This window comes from Panthera pardus, unplaced genomic scaffold, assembly GCF_024362965.1.
Source record: "Panthera pardus isolate Hobbes unplaced genomic scaffold, ASM2436296v1 HiC_scaffold_17, whole genome shotgun sequence".
Taxonomy (NCBI): Eukaryota; Metazoa; Chordata; class Mammalia; order Carnivora; family Felidae; genus Panthera; species Panthera pardus.
The window spans coordinates 32,234,970-32,252,403 of NW_026526732.1; the positions used below are offsets into that span (position 1 = coordinate 32,234,970).

The 17,434-nt window shown below is 38.9% G+C and overlaps 2 protein-coding genes across 3 annotated transcripts; both read left to right on the forward strand.

Annotated features, from left to right (window-relative positions):
• The first annotated feature begins 869 nt into the window (after positions 1-869).
• Positions 870-6,210, forward strand: LOC109249921 (trace amine-associated receptor 4). Of its 2 annotated transcripts, none has more exons than XM_019420563.2 (3): positions 870-914; positions 2,640-2,757; positions 3,706-6,210. In XM_019420563.2, exon 3 carries the CDS (start codon positions 3,764-3,766, stop codon positions 4,805-4,807), a length of 1,044 nt encoding a protein of 347 aa, XP_019276108.2. In that variant the 5' UTR covers positions 870-914; positions 2,640-2,757; positions 3,706-3,763; the 3' UTR covers positions 4,808-6,210. The 2 variants fall into 2 exon arrangements, with proteins under 2 accessions (XP_019276108.2, XP_019276109.2); XM_019420564.2 differs by lacking the exon at positions 870-914 and adding an exon at positions 1,567-1,762.
• Positions 6,211-12,037: 5,827 nt separating this feature from the next.
• On the forward strand, positions 12,038-14,458 carry TAAR5 (trace amine associated receptor 5). The gene has a single exon (XM_019420411.2). The coding sequence runs from the start codon at positions 12,396-12,398 to the stop codon at positions 13,407-13,409; it is 1,014 nt and encodes a 337-aa protein (XP_019275956.1). The 5' UTR covers positions 12,038-12,395; the 3' UTR covers positions 13,410-14,458.
• The last annotated feature ends 2,976 nt before the right edge of the window (positions 14,459-17,434 follow it).

Genomic DNA, 17,434 nt, shown 5'->3' on the forward strand with positions numbered 1-17,434 from the left:
TTTGGCCTTGTGCTAGCCTATTCCATGCTGTTCCTCTGAAGCCAAAGGGACAATAGGACACTGATTCGCCCTCCCAGAGCCAATTCTCTGGTGACCTGCTGTAATGGCTTTGCCCCCAGCGCATGGAAGATTGTCAAGGGACACGCCTGTCAAAAGCAGGACAGAAGGAGGTAATGCAGCCTCAGGAGGCATATTTTGTGTGTACACACTGATGACAGGATAGCCTGCCAGGGCTCCACCTATAAGAACTTGAGCCTAAGTGCCTTTTCTGGTCGGGTGTCAGCAGAGAGGAGAGCCGCGAGACACAATGAGCAGTTGTGTGGTAAGAAACCTTGGCACAGGGGCGCCTGGGTGGCGCAGTCGGTTAAGCGTCCGACTTCAGCCAGGTCACGATCTCGCGGTCCGTGAGTTCGAGCCCCGCGTCGGGCTCTGGGCTGATGGCTCGGAGCCTGGAGCCTGTTTCCGATTCTGTGTCTCCCTCTCTCTCTGCCCCTCCCCCGTTCATGCTCTGTCTCTCTCTGTCCCAAAGATCAATAAAAAACGTTGAAAAAAAAAATTAAAAAAAAAAAAAAGAAACCTTGGCACAACAGATATTTCATCTCACAGTGACTTTAGCTCCAAATTACCTAATTAGCCAGACAAGTTCTGGTAAACAAGAGGAGAATATATTAAAAGAAGAAAAAGATCAGATACACTCATCCTTTTTTTAATTTATGTTGAAAGGAATCAAACTTAAAACACCGGTCTAAAAAATAAAGCCAGATCACCTTTTTTTTTTTTTAATCACCGAAATTCTAAACAGGCCATGATAGGAAAACCCACAGCAGTTCTTTCTTGAACTTAGCTTTCTTTCTTGAACTTTCTTTCTTAGCTCCCTTACCTAGGAAACTATTGCGTAAGTGAAGTACGTCAAGGTAAGATAAAATCATTTTTCCCCACAGAAATAGTCTCAGAAGTAAAGCAGCTGAACGATGTCACTAGCAAGAGAAGAAAAATCAGGCCTGATTAAGCAGGTTTGATATGTCCTTTCCTAAAATTTCCACTTTATTTGTAATACATTATTGAGCTAGATGATTATTTTCCTTCTTATTTTGGAGAAATAAATATATATTAATAGAATTTTAGGTACTTAATGCTCGGGGAAAATTATTACGTGAGTCCTTTTTCATTTTTTCTTTGCAATTCTGGGGGACTTTTGTGTTTTTGAAATCATTATTTCAGTCCTTGTTTGTTTTCTTATTATGTTATCTTTTCCCTTAAATAATTAAATTTGAACTAAAAGACAATGCAATGCTTGCTCCTCTCCAGAGTTGTTTGCAAATGTCTCTTTTTACTTCTTAGGAAAAAAACTAACAATTTTCTATGCTTGCATTGGGTGATTGTTTACAATGCTGTCATGCATTTGGCCCCCGGAAACGTAACTGGTAAAAAGAAAAAGAAGTGTAATAATAATATCCTATGTTGAAAGTGAGATGTCTTAGTGGGCTTAACTTTATTTAATCTTATTAAAAATTACTGTATATCTTTTGGAAGTGAGTCTTCAACCTAAAGGAATCTATTCTGTTATGTTCTTAAATAACAAACAAAAGCCGGACTGCACTTGATTTCATGACAATTTCCTTGTTTAACAAAGCAGTAGACCAGCAGCCATATTTGCATTTGCTTACTTGCTTTTGTAATTTGGGACCAAGAGTTTATGATAGGGGCTTAAAGCATTATTACCTTTGACATTACCTTCACAATTCACACGCGTAGTGACTTTGTAAGTAAATAAGTTTAAACACTTCCCTAATATAGGTAACCATGCATCAGAAACATGAGATAATGCTATTAAGTTTGGGCAGCTGTTTCATACCCTGCTTCCTCCCACAAAAAGTAAATAAATAAGATGAAATAAATGATATTCACTTTACACACCTAGGCGGTTAAATTGTTTCAATTCTTTCAGGGATTAAATTTTCAAAAATGAAACTTCAAACTCCAAAAATTATACCATAAACAATTGAAGAGTGTCTATTTTGTATGAGAATGCTGTCTGTCTATGGATATGCAGTGAAATGCTTAAGAAACTTTTTGGTACCTGTCAGCTATCTTTAAGGATGATTTTTTAAAGAATTAAAGAAAAAAATTAAATTCACAAAAATAAGATGAAAGGCAGAATAAAGTTAATTTGTTAAAGAAGTTAATTGAGCATTTAAGATTTCATTATTCCATTATTTAAGATTTCATGGCTAAAGTGATAAGTAACCAAATAATTTGTGCTGTATGTTCCGAAATTGATAAGCTACAGTTTAAAAAGGATTTGAATAAGTCTTTGTCCTTCTTACCTGTGTTTGGTTTCTCAAGTTCAAAGCCATTGCACAATATTTGACTGACAAAATTAAAACGTACCTAAAGAAAAATGTTAATTTGAGAAATTAACTTATTATATCCAGATCAAATAAAATGTGCCATGATGTTAAAATTTCAAATAGTACACATTGGAAAAAAAAATGGCTGAGCTATAATAGCAAATACTGTAAATATTATTTTCAAAGGTAATTGTATTCTCATTTAGTGTGTTTTCCAAGTAAATCTCATGAGGACATGATTGTGGGTTTGTTTTTACGATGGACCAGTGAGTTTTCATTTCTTCTCAGGCCAAAGTCCACTCTACCTACCTGGCCTTAGAGCTCAGTAATGCTTGTCTTTGGTCATCAGAACTACACAGCCAGTCCGGGTACTGGAAAAACAAATCCAACCTCTGTCATACTCTGGGTGAGTCAGTCTCATTATTTTCACATTTTTAAAGGCAACAGCATAAATTATGTAACGTGACAGTTTAAACAGTGAGCACGCCCATGTGTCAAATTTGTTCCCAATATAAGTCTTGCAATCTGTGGACCAGGAGACCTCAACTTAAATTTGAATTCATGGATGGAGTTGCTAAATGAAAGGAGGTAACACACGAGATTTACAGAATTTATCATTTCAGTATCCCCCTGCCCTTTTTGGAGATTATTCATGTATAATTTTGTAGACTTTAGCACATTTTTAGTCGACCACAAATTGCTCTAAAAATCTAAAAACTTATTCTTCACATTGGAAAGAAAAATATTCCCTTAACTGAATAGTATGTATTAATCAACAGGATCCAAAGCATTTGCAAATACCCACAAGAGAAGTTAAGGGCGGGCGGGGGGGGGGGGGAAGCACAATCTTTAGATTGTAATTATTTTTGAAGCTAAACATTAAATAAAAGTTCCATAAGTCCTAGTAATTCTTGACAGGTTTTATCCATCAAATTGGCTAATATAAGTGGGACAGAGAAAATTCTTGATCTGCCTATAGATTTGGAATCCTAAGTAAGGGCTACATATTAGTGCCCAGAACATGGGCATTTACCTGGGTTACTTAGGTGGTTTTAACTGGGTTACTTAGACATTGGATATTCATTCAGTTGTCTTTAGTCCCTTCCTACTTAAGGGATAGTCCTTAGACTAACAGCATTGGCATCTCCTGAGAGCCAGACTCTTAACCTCCACCCCAGAAACAGAATCTGTATTTTAGAAAGACCCCTGGGTGATTTGTATGTACATTAAAGTTTGGGAAGCAGTGCTCTTGGTCGGCAGGAAGTTCAGTTTAGAATTGGAAATGCAGCTACCTGGGCCTTTCTGAAAATTTGCCCACCAGGGATTTTCATTGTTTTTCTTCTTTCTCTCACAGAAAGGAGAGGAGCACAGTAATTTTGCAAAAGATTAATAGTACCCACAGGACAAAGACGATGAATTCACCGGAACTTTGGAATCCTCCGGAAGTCCAATTTTGCTTTGCTTTGGTCAACAATTCATGCCCTAGAAATGTGAGGTCTGTGCTGAGTGTGTGTGCCATGTATGTTGTCATGACTGGTGCTATAGTGATGACCATGTTGGGCAACCTGGTTGTGATCATTTCCATCGCTCACTTCAAGCAGCTCCAGTCCCCAACCAACTTCCTGATTCTCTCCATGGCCACAACTGACTTTTTGTTGAGCTGTGTGGTCATGCCCTTCAGTATGGTCAGGTCCATTGAGTCTTGCTGGTATTTTGGAGACCTCTTTTGCAAAGTCCACAGCTGCTGTGACATCATGCTCTGCACCACCTCTATTTTTCACCTCTGCTTCATCTCAGTGGATCGCTACTATGCTGTTTGTGACCCTTTGCATTATGTCACCAAAATTACCATCCCTGTAATAGAGGTCTTTCTACTCATCAGTTGGTCTATTCCAATTTTTTTTGCCTTTGGCCTGGTATTCTCAGAATTAAACATAGTTGGTGCAGAAGACTTTGTTGCAGCCATTGACTGCACAGGTTTGTGTGTGTTGATATTTAACAAGCTCTGGGGGGTGTTGGCTTCCTTTATAGCCTGCTTCCTACCTGGGACTGTAATGGTGGGGATTTACATACACATTTTCAGCGTAGCCAGGAAGCATACTAAGCAAATTGGCATGGGTCCTACCAGGAAACACGTTGGGTCAGAAAGCAAAATGAAAGTATCATCCAAAAAAGAAAGCAAGGCCACCAAGACTTTAAGCATAGTCATGGGAGTGTTTGTATTGTGCTGGCTGCCCTTTTTCATCTTGACAATCACAGACCCTTTCATTAATTTCACAACTCCTGAAGATTTGTACAATGTCTTCCTCTGGCTGGGTTATTTCAACTCCACTTTCAATCCCATCATATATGGCATGTTTTATCCCTGGTTTCGCAAGGCATTGCGGATGATTATCACGGGAACCATCTTCCACCCTGACTCTTCTACCCTAAGCCTATATCCTGCAGACACTTAGGCAATACTCTCCATTCTGTAAGATTCTTTCCTGGTAAGGAATCTTGTTGGATGCTCCTCCTCAAAGGTAAGGCCATAAACTTACTGGATAAGCATATTCTTCCAGTTGGTGTTATGGACATCTATCTAAGTAGGAGCAATCGATCTAGCGTTCTGGGTTTACCAGAGCTACCAAAGTGGTTAATTTCTGGAGTTCTGGGGAAGGCATCTCCAATAAAAAAACTCTGTCCCATGGCTTGCTGATTCCTGAATTCACAAAATTAGAGATTTAGAATTTCACTCCTTTGACTTAAATCAAATGGAGATTTTTTTTTTCTTATGAACATCAGAAGAGGAGACAGAGTTGGTCTTCACACTTATTGACAGCCATGCAGAGTTTATCTAAATCTTTCTTGAGACTATTGTTCTATCTTAGGGGAGCCTGGGAGAGAGCTTGAGAACATTGGGAGTCTGGATTATTTAGCATGTGATTGACTTGGAAGGGGAGAAGGAAGCAGACAGTTGTAGCTACTTTCAATTTTTTTGGTTCTGACTTAAACCTCTTCAAAAAGCATTGAAGTGAATTTTGTAATATATTGGTAAAATCGGACTGTCTTACTGAATGAGAAGAATGAATAAATAAGAGTTTAGGAATATATTCTTTCTCCCTCTCAATATGTAATTATATATGCTGTATATATTTACAGCCTGTGTATATACACATAGGTGGTATTTCCATGTCTTTGGGTGTCTGTGTGTACATACTAATTATTCACTAAGGTTGAGTTTCATTCACAACTGAAGTTCTTTCCCTACCCCATAGTTTTAAGATAATACTTAATGCTGCACATGTCTCATCATGTCTTTTTTTTTTTTTTTTTGTCTTGCTCTTGCTTCTCCTACCCCATAAACTTATTTTGTCCTTTACAACCTTCTTTTCATCCTTCATACCATCCCTCTGTCTCTCTAATCTGGTGGTTCTCAATCAGGGACAGTTTTGCCCTTTGTGGCCATTCAGTGTCTGGAGATGTTTTTGGTTTTTACAACCAGGGTGGGATGCTACTGACATCTAGAGGGTAGAGGTAAGGAACACTGCTAAAGAGTCTACAATGCACAGAATATCCCCCACACTAAAGGATTATCTGGCCTAAGACTTCAATAGTTTCGTGGTTAAGAAATCCTGCTTTAACCTTAGTTAACCTCATAGCTTCAATATTCATGTCTATATATCTTTCTCTCAAGTATATTTATTTGCAGCTTATCCTTCCTTCCAAACTCAAGCCCCTCATTTCTTACTACCAATAGACTGCCATTTTGAATGTTCTACCAAGATCGCAAACTCAATGTAACCAGCATCTTCCTTCTATGCACATCCACCACCCCAAACTCATTTCTCTGACTCCTGCTTTGTGCCAGAGTTGAGTATGCACCAGTGTGTTGGTTCCTCATTAGATTATAAGCTTCTTCTGTGGGACACTATGTCTTTATATTTTCCATTTTGTATCCCACAGTGCCTGGAATGGTTCCTTTCCCATTAAAATCTCTGAACATGTTCACTGGATAACTAAAACATATAAACTTTGAAGAACATGGGAGTTACTCAAATCCACCAAGATAAACAACTACAAAGCAAAGAATTCTAGGCAAGTAGGGACTCCTTCCCTTGGGAAAGAAGACGGAAGAAAAAGCCTATTTGTAAAGTAGAAATTGAACTGAATTTAATTCCTGTTTTCTTTGGTCACATGTGCACGATGTTGTACTGGGAACTGGGGGACAGAGCCAGAAAAGGCACATAGTGGAAAAGGACTTACTGACTCAGAAACATTTGCAACACTCAAAATGAAGCTTTCATGCTCATATAGTGAGATTCCCGAGAATAGAAGTCAGATCTTCCCTTCCTTTCCTAATGCCTCAGTGGCGGAAGTATTTTACTGAAAGTTTTGGTTATGTAGAAATATTGTTGATTATCTAATGGATTGACAGATTGGGAAATTTCATAAATGGAGATGTTCAATAGAAGGACTCTTCCAGCCAAATAGACTATATCTGCAAATAGTTTGTATGTGGCTGATGTGATTTATTTATAACTTTTGCTTATTTTTGCAGGAGGTAAGGTTGCTTTTCATAACTTTCAGACACTGGTATGTTGCAAAGAGAAATCTTGTTACCATTAGCATAGGCTTTAATATTAAGTGCATTTTACTGCAGTAATTTATTTTCTTTTATTTTTGAGAGTGGGGGGGTGGGGCAGAGGCTCTGAAGTGGGTTCTGTGCTGACAGCAGAGAGGCTAATGTGGGGCTTGAACTCACAAAACAGTGAGATTATGACCTGAGCCAAAGTCAGACGCTTAACTGACTAAGCTACCCACGTGCCCCTACAGTAATTCTTATAGTAATATCAGAATATTTGGTTAATCAAACCCCCTCCATTCTTTCACTTGGCTAAATGATATCACACATCCATGCAGGACATCTTAATACTTAAAGTTTCTAATGTCCATATACATATATATAAATCCTAAATGCTGTTTATGAACCTTTTTGCTTTTTTGACTCTATCCCCACTCTAGACTATCTATTAGGAACTACTCATTATTCCAAAATACATTTAATAACATCTCTATTCAGTTGAGAATTCCCAATACTCTCTGCATCTACATGTTCTGTTGAATATTTATAGCTTCCTGAGGCCAGTACTTGTACCTTAATCATTTAGATATAGCATATTTAGATCCTGAGATGTTTTGGCAAATTATTATTATTATTATTATCATCATCATCAAAGGACAGTATTAGAAATCAGAATTAGGTATTGAGATGCTTGGTAAAGTATTGATTTATTCTTTAATGACTACAGTCATTTAATCCTTCAGGAGGAGATTTCTTCTTCCCCTAATCCCAAACACGACATGCCAGAGGCTAATGGTACTCCTTCCTTTTGAAGACTCAAAGAAACAGGGGGAGTTCCTTGGTCTTTAGGCCAACATAGACCTCCTTCCTGAGTCAGATGGGTCAATAGATAGAGCACCATATGATGGAAAGAGTATTTTACAATCTGCTTCCCATGATGAGCCTCTCTTCCTTTTTCGGGATTCAACAAGGTTATTTGCACTGCTAGAACTGAGAGACTGAATGAGAAGGACAGCCATTTACTCGGTATATATGCATTTTCTCATTTGACCCTCAGCATAGCATAAGGATGGGGCACCTGGGCAGCTCAGTTGATTAAGCATTTGACTTCGGCTCAGGTCATGATCTCACAGTTCACAAGTTTGAGTGCCATGTCAGGCTCTGTGCTGACAGCTCAGAGCCTGGAGCTTATTTCAGATTCTGTGTCTCCCTCTCTCCCTGCCCCCCCACCCCCAGTTCATGCTCTGTCTCTCAAAAATAAACAAAACATTACAAAAATTAGAATTACACAAAATGGTTGACTTAGTATCAAGGAACTCGGATCTGTGGCCACAGGCCACATTTTCTCTTGCCCACTAAAAGCATAGCTAAATAGAGGAGAAATAAAAGAGCATATGGAAGCTTCTGCTGCAGTCATAATCACTCCCTACCTTCATAAAGCACTTCTGTAATTTACAAAAGATGTCCATGAACATCAGCTCAATTGTTTCTCAAAACAGCTCCACCTTCTCTTCCCTAGTGGAAGGTGGCTAGTCCAAGGAAAAGTGAATCATTCCATTATTATTACAAACCAGGTGCTCTTCTTTCCAGAATGTATTGAGGTTGAATAGAGCAGCCATTATCCCAGGAGGATGGTGGCTGCCATGGACAGCCTATATTAAAAGCCACTCAGTTCAATAAACATTTACTGAGCATCTACTATGTGCCAAGTACTACTCTGAGTGTTTTTTGTTCAGAGACACATAAAGCTGAAATCCTGGCCTTCCGGGGCTCATGGTCTAATAGGAGAAACATAGCCATTCAATTACCCTGCATGGTAATATATCTTATGATAGAACCAGGCACAATAAGTTACGGAATATGGAGGAGGAAAATTTTGCCTGGCTTGGGGTGTAGGGAAGACTGCATTTTAGGCCGAAGGAATGTGTCATCACATTGAGTAAAGGAGATGCTTCCTACCACTGAACTACCTAATCTTCCTAGCACTCTCTATAACCTCTAGCTTAAATCCCCTGTTCAAGAGATGAGGCAACTTTTCCAAGATCATAATATTCAAAACCTGGTGTATCTCTTGTTAAAGCCCACATTTGTTTGCCTCATCTACTGCTAACGTAGGTTTTCCCTTTCATATGCATTTAATTGATCTTGACTGGATTGCAGAGGGGCTACGAAAAACAGGAAACCTTGTTCTGCAATTGCTTTTTTATTTGTGTCCTCAAGGGAATTGCTTTTATTATTCTTTCTGTTAAAAAAGAAAAAGAAAAAGAAAAAAAGAAAAACCTCACTTTCTTAGACCTTAGTCATCAAAGGTGATTACTGTTTCAGATTGCAAATATGAATAGAAGCAATTCTTAAAAACTTACTGACTGCCTGTCTCAAATATTGCTAGCATTTATGAGTCCCTCGGGTATCATCAGTTAGATTATTTTCTTTTCTAGAATATCTCCTAGTAACCTTTATCTCTCCTGGACCAACACTCACAGCTTATCTCAAGGGAGTCAGACATTGCTTTGGGGGAGAGGGGAGAACATTAATATTCTTGTCTTATAGCTTACTCTAGTAGCTTTAGCATTGTTAAATAGCAAAACTAATTGTTAAGATCCTAAATCTAAACAACACTTTTGACTACCTTATAAATATTCCACTTTCTCTTCTGTCTTGTTTCTAAAATATAAAGCCTCTTTGATGAAAGCTATACAAATGCAACATCAATGAATCTCAAGATGAGCAAGAAAATCTAGAGGATCCAAACCCCAATTAGTTTTGCTCCCAGTTGTTATGTACCTGGAGTGTATTTCTGAAAGTCAGTTTGGAAGAGGGAATCAGAGCCCTAACTTGGGAGGGTTAACACAGAATCGGGACTAGTATCTATTCCCACTCTTGTCTGTCCAGCTTGCCATGTGACAGGAACCATTCTTAACACTCATCCATCTTCATGACAAACTTGTGGTTGTAGGTATTGTATTATATTCAATTAATAGATTAGAAAACAGGGCACAGAAGGTTAGGTAATCTCTGACAGAGGAATCACACGTGTGCTTGCATATTGCATTTCAGGTTTGATGCAATATATCTCCCAAACAAACAAAACACAAGACCCTTTTTGAGAGTTTCCTTCTTAGGCCTTCTTTTATTTGGAAGACATTTGTCCTTACTTTTCACAAACTCTTGGTCAGATTAGACTTAGAGCCATGGGAATCTCTGCCTAATTGCAGGGTGGATTATGATTTATGAATCAAAAGGTGTCACGGTATGTGATAACGCAGGATCCTTCCTGGTCTGATCAAGCTCTGGAGTTAAAAATCTATTTCTATGCACGTGGACTGGATACAGTGCAAGTTTCCAGTGACGATCACTGGGTTTGGCCCAGGCTTTGTGGAGAAGGTGGAGGTGTCTGTCAACCTCCTTCATTTTTTTTTTTTATTTCAATCCTTCGACCCCTATACTTCCTACTACAGGCCCCATTGGTAGATGTAATCTTTTGTCACCTTTACAGTTATGTGGTTTTTGCAACACCGGTTTGATTTATTTTGAGGAATGATCTCTCCAAGGCCATAAAGAGGCATCCCATCCCCTGGAGGTTTGGTACCAAAAATCAGAGAGAGCAGAATATAATCGAATGTGTTATTTTTCTTGGTAGTATCCACATAAAGTATGGACATATGAGTCTAATTGTAGGTACTCTTACCAATGGGGAGGCAGAGGGATGAAAAGGGTAAGGGATGACTGAGGGGGTAACAGAACAAGAATCTAACTCGGCTGTATTCAGGGAACTGTTTCATCTACTGTGACTTCTTTAACCAACACGAAGTGAACCTAAGGGCTTATGATCAGTTATTCTCAACTATTTTGTTGAAAGAAATGTGCACAAATAATTTTTTTTAATATTTAACGTTTATTTATTTTTGAGAGAGAGAGAGAGAGATACAGAATTCAAGTGGGGGAGGGGCAAAGAGAAGAGAGAGACACAGAATCCGAAGCAGGCTCCAGGATCTGACCTGTCAGCACAGAGCTTGATGCAGGGCTCGAACTCACAAACCGTGAGATCATGAACTGAGACAAAGTCAGACCCTTAACCAACTGAGCCACAGAGACACCCTGTGCACGAATAATTCTAAAGCAAGTGGGGTGCCTGGGTGGCTCAGGTCATGATCTCGTGGTTGTGGGTTCGGGCCCCACGTTAGGCTCTGTGCTGACAGCAGCCTCGAGCCAGCTTCGGATTCTGTGTCTCCCTCTCTCTCTGCTCCTCCCCCACTCATGCTCTGTCTCTCTTTGCCTCTCAAAAATGAACAAATTAAAAAAAAATTTTAATAAAAAATAAAGCAGAAAGGATATACAGAACTCACTAAAAATAAAATTAAACAAAAGGATATATAAAACTGGTGTCTTCAATTTTCATCTAATTAATTGGCAAGATAAATGATCTCGTGCTGAGAAGAAGCTTCAAACTACTGAAACTTGTGAATAGTGCAAACTAGGTCCCTTGGAGCACTTCCAACACTCATTTGCATGGCATACCACCCTGAGGACTAGTTTCTATTTGGCGTATAAAATCATTAACCGATTGCACATCTGTCGTCTTTGCTGATGGAAGAGAATTCTACATACCTGTGTTCACCTGCTACAAGAAGGACTTCTGATGAAGTGATCCTGATTCCTACTTCTGTAAGTAGTTTAGAAACCTTGAATTCAACTTACTGGAACTTGTTTAAAATTGCAGACCGGTGTTAAGATAGAAAAATACTTTTTCACAACAGATAGTTCTTCCAGGATGTATGAACAATGTGTGTTCTCTTTAGGAATTGTGCCGCATGCAAAACTGAAATTGGTAATTCTCTACTCTTTTAGTTATTTGTGTTTTGAATTATTTTCTTGGTTGGCATGTAATTAAACAGCTCGATCTGTTGATTTTACTGTTGCTTTATTTAATTCTTGAAGAGAGGAGCCAGATGTTATTCTTTCCCCAAGCAATGATTTATTACAAAGACTTAATTCTTCCTTGTTTCAGACTGATAACTTGAAATCTCACTTTATGTTTGACAATAGGTCAACTTATCAAAATGGAAGAGATGGCCTCTCAATAATTGTATAGTACCTACCGTGGCAAAGCCTGCTTTGTCTCTGAGGGAACAGTTAGCTTACATTCTACTTCTTTGCCCTTAAAGATACAGTCTACACTAATTTCAAAAGTGCCCAGTTAGAGAAACCAGAGCTAGCAGAGAAGTGACTCTTATGAGACCTTAAATCTCACATTATACTGATTTTTGGGCAATATTAGCTTCAGTACCTAAGTAAATTGTACTAGGTGACAAAATGCCCTTCAGTTTCTCCTCCACATCTTTTTGTTTTGTTTTGTTTGTTTGTTTGTTTGTTTGTTTTGTTTTGTGGTTTTTTTTGGGGGGGTTGTTTTTTTGTTTGTTTGTTTTTTGGGTGGTACAGGTGGCCAGTTCCCAGAGAGAAAGGAAGAGTAGGAACCATAAATGAGTGCTGTCCTCAACCAAGGTGCTGAAGAACACCCCGCAGCATTCTGCTACCAGGTGAATGGATCTTGCCCCAGGACAGTCCATCCTCTGGGCATCCGGTTGGCCATCTACCTGGCCGGTGCAGTAGGCATGTTGATTACGGTCCTAGGAAATTTGTTTGTGGTGTTTGCTGTGTCCTACTTCAAAGTGCTTCACACCCCCACTAACTTCTTGCTGCTTTCCTTGGCCCTGGCTGACATGTTTCTGGGTCTGTTAGTGCTGCCTCTCAGTACCATTCGCTCCGTGGAGAGCTGCTGGTTCCTTGGAGACTTCCTCTGCCGCCTGCATACCTATCTGGATACCCTCTTCTGCCTCACCTCCATCTTCCACCTCTGTTTCATTTCCATAGACCGCCACTGTGCCATCTGTGAGCCCTTGATCTATCCCTCCAAGTTCACAGTCAGGGTGGCCATCAGGTACATCCTGGCAGGGTGGGGGATTCCAGCAGCTTATACAGCTTTCTTCCTCTACACAGATGTGGTAGAGAATGCGCTCAGTCAGTGGCTGGAAGAGATGCCTTGTGTGGGCAGTTGCCAACTGCTCTTCAATAAGTTTTGGGGCTGGTTAAATTTTCCTATGTTCTTCTTCCCCTGCCTCATCATGATCAGCTTGTACGTGAAGATTTTTGTGGTTGCCATCAGGCAGGCTCAGCAGATCAGCACCTTGAGCAAAAACCTGGCTGGGGCTGCCAAACGTGAAAGAAAAGCTGCCAAGACCCTCGGCATTGCCGTGGGCATATACCTCTTGTGCTGGCTTCCCTTCACCATTGACACGCTGGTTGACAGCCTCCTTAACTTCGTCACACCGCCACTGGTCTTTGACATCTTTATTTGGTTTGCTTACTTCAACTCGGCCTGCAACCCTATCATCTATGTCTTCTCCTACCGGTGGTTCAGAAAGGCACTGAAACTCTGCCTGAGTCGAGAGATCTTCTCACCTCGGACACCCACTATTGACTTGTATCAAGAGTGACTTCTTTGAATGCAGGCGAGGGGTAGGTCCCTGCAGGAAGGATGAGTGCTCTGTGGCAGGGGCGGTGTCATGAGTTTGTGGGCATGCTTTTAGGGCACCATGGTTTAAGTGGAGGAGAAAAAACAACCTCTTAATCTGAAAAGAAATATAGTACTCTAATTCAATGTTTCTGTAGTAGAATGTAGCACTCTCTTTATTCAATGTTTCTGTAGAAAAGGAGGGAATGAAATCAACCAAGTATTTATTGGCTGCATTGAACTTCTGTGAAAATATTTGGCTCCTTGTTATCACTTCCTTGAGACTGAGATACAGAGGTGGAGAGAAAAGAGCGTGAGGTGGAGATTTCTGAGTTCTCATACTGGTTCTGCCTCCTGGCAGTGCTTGGGTGAGACTATTTTGACAACCTTTGAATTTCTCCCCATCTCAGAGTTGCAGCTGGAAAATTAGGGTTTTGTACTGTTTGTTCAGGTAACCTGAAGCTCAAATATTGTATAATAATTTAACTTTGGAAAACGCTGTTTGACATCACTTTTCATAATTGTAGTCAAGTGTTGGGAGTGTTTCTTTTTCAAAATGTCCTCTTTAGAATCCCTGTCTCCCTAAACAGGATTGTAAACTACGTTTGTCCATTTCAATGATCACTGAGTAAATGTATTGTATTCTTGAAGGAATATTTTCTCGCTTTTCTTTAATTATTAAAACTTGGAAATGGTGAAATGTTTGTAAAGTGATAATGATCCACATCTGGCCATTGTAATATTTTTCCTTTTAAAAAAAAAATTACCTAAGTTAGATCTACTATCTTTCCAGGGACACCAGTATATGATTTTCTTTGGAAATACAAGTACTTAAGCCACATGCTTTTTCAACACTGAACCAAGTGCTTCTTAGGACCTATTACTAGTAAAGGTACTGACATCTTCTATGTACATTTTGCCTCTTTTTTCTTCCTAAATCTTTTCCTACAGGTCTCTAATAACTCCCACATTTCTTACTGACTATTTTTCAAATTAATAATTGCTGATTTGGAAAACTTATTTGTAAGTTAATTTGAGGTCTCCAAAGTACAAACATATAGATAGATGTAATATATATACGAACATAAATCAATCAATCTCCATAAATAAAAAAAATAATGTTTTATTTTGTCATGGAAGTTAGCTGAAATGAATTCATTTCCTTTCCTTCCTTCCTTCTTTCCTTCCTTCCTTCCTTCCTTCCTTCCTTCCTTTGTTTCTGGCTAGAGAGATAACTTTTATTGACTTTATTGTTTTTCTTAATTAAAAAATTATTTATTGTAGGAACACTTGGGTTGCTCAGTTGATCGAGTATCTGACTCTTGATTTCATCTAAGGTCATGATCCCTGAGTGGAGTCTCCAGTCAGACTTCATGCTAAGCGTGGAGACTGTTTAAGATTCTCTCTCTTTCTCTCTCTCTCTCTCCTTCTGCCCCTCTCCCCCACTCATGCTCTCTCTTTCTCTCTCAAAACAATTATTTATTATAAACATATTTTTCGATGTATTTTTTAATGCTTCTTTTTTCTTTCGAAGTAATTATTCTTTCTTTTCCAATTAACTTTTTGGTATTATCACATAATTAAATTTAAAAAGAATTATAAATTAAAATTTATTCTAATATATGCAATTTTGAGATATCAAGGAACACTGTGCCTTAGATATAGGAATAAATAAAAATTGCAAAGTATAAATCAGTCATTACTTTAAAAAACACATTTTCAGGGCACCTGGGTGGCTCAGGTGGTTAAGTGTCCGACTTCAGCTCAGGTCATAATCTTGCAGTTCATGAGGTCGAGCCCCATGTCAGGCTCTGTGCTGATGGCTCAGAGTCTGGAACCTGTTTCCGATTCTGTGTCTCCCTCTCTCTCTGCCCCTTCCCCGCTCATACTCTTGTCTCTCTCTCTGTCTCTCTCTGTCTCTCTCTCTTTCTCTCAAAAATAAATTTAAAAAAATTTTTAAAAACACATTTTCCTCTTCTTAGAGAGAAATCCACACCTCTTCACAATCCACTGAGTATGGCTGTCCTAGAAGGACGCTCTGCTATATCATAAGGTGGAACTCTGCATAAATAATTTTAATGTGCATATTTAAACGATATTAAACAGGTTTTTGTTGAAACAAGACTTCTCGGAGTCTTTACTTGTCATGTCTAGTGTTATTCTCCAAGAGCAGGCTATTGTATGCAGCAATTCCAAAACGCTGGGGATGCAGGACTTTCTTTCCCCTGGAGCATTTCGGAGGATGACTGTCTGATAAAACCTCATTTGGGAAATGTTGGCTCAGAAGACAATGAGAATCAGAGGAGTCAAAACCTGAGCAAAGCAGTGGAGGTAAGAATGCCTCCAAATTAAAGTGGGGGATGCCTGGGAAGATGGAGGGAGAGGAAGAGGTGGAGGGGCTTGAATGTCAACCTCAGGGAGGTCAAAAGGGTGACGACTCCCTTGGTAGTTGTTTAGCTGCTTTATCTCCATATTTCCTGAATACTCTGTGCACTTTCTCAGTTTCTTTGGTCATGCCATTCCTTCAGCCTGAAAATCCATTTCCATCCTTTCCCTCCTGCAGAAACTCTGAATCTCATAAGGCCCAGCTTAAGTGCCACTTCTTTAATAAGTCTCCCTGATCTTCCTTCCAGAAGCCAAGTTCTCCTTTCTTTCGTGCTTCTCAAACACATCTTTTATCATTTAAACTTCCATGCATTCCAAACCATAAAAATTGTTGATATACCATTTTTTTCTACAAGATAGTCTAAGGTTTTTGTTTTGTATTCCTAAAGCTCTGAACCAGAACCCAGAATGCTAAGTTTTCAAAGGTATTTGTGAAATGGATCAATGAATCAGTAGTATAAGGATCAATGCTCACTGTCCTCACATAATTGTGTGCCCTATATTTTAAAAATAAACATTTTATTTTAGAATATTTTAAATTTACACGAAAGCTGCAAAGATAGTACAGAGTTTCTATACCTTACACCCCATTTCTCCTATTATTAACAATTTAGATTAGTATCATAAATTTCTTACAATTAATGAACCAACATTGATATAGTATTATTAATGTATCAGTAAGAAGTCCATACATGGTTCAGATTGCCTTAGGTTTTCCTTATGTCCTTCCTCTGTTCTAGTTCCCCTTTAGGACACTATGTTACATTTAGTTGTTATGTCTCCTTAGGCTCCTCTAGACCTTGACAGTTTCTTTTATCCCTTATTTGTTATGACCTTGACAGTTTTCAGGAGCACTAGTCAGGCATTTTGTAGGATGGTCCTCTATGAGGGTTTGTGTAATGATTTTTCTCATGATTCCACTGAGGTTATAGGTTTTTTTGGGGAAAAAACATTGAAATAACATGCCATTCTCATCGCATCATGACAAGGGCACACTGCTATCAACATGACTTGTCACTATCGATGTTAATCTTGATCTAGTTGAACTAGTGTTTTTCCTTTTAAAATTTTCACAGTTAACAACATTGCTTCTTGCCAGAGTTACAGATTCTGAAACATAACCATTTCTACATAATCTAGCACTGACTTGGTACAATGTGGGCATGTGGTTCATATGTCAAAAATGAAAAACAAGGTGAATATGTCAATGTCTTTATTGATGTATATTTCACTTATCTCCTAAAACTAGCAAATTTTCTGTTGAAATTAAGTTTTGTTATAGAAAAGAAAGAACTAAAGACTGCTTTCAAAAACGAATTACCCTGAATGGGAAAGTAATGTTCAATGTGTTTAAACACAAGAGCATAGCATACAGTCCTATCCATACCAACCATTTACACAGTTCTGAGTTGTAACAGCAGTAGCGAGAAGAGCAGAGAAATAATCATCCTATCATTGTTTCGGGAAGTACAGTGGCTTCTGCTTCCTACATTGGGGGAGGAAATAATTACACAAGATGACAGTAATCTGTTTGGCCATCACAACAGCTTGGTCAAAACGATATCTATGCTTGCAAATGCCCCCCAACCCCCAAGAGATCTCCACTAATTCTAAATCAGACAC

Coding starts and splice junctions, on each gene's coding strand:
- LOC109249921 (XM_019420563.2), top strand. CDS start 3,764: ATGAATTCACCGGAACTTTGGAATCCTCCGGAAGTCCAATTTTGCTTT.
- TAAR5 (XM_019420411.2), top strand. CDS start 12,396: ATGAGTGCTGTCCTCAACCAAGGTGCTGAAGAACACCCCGCAGCATTC.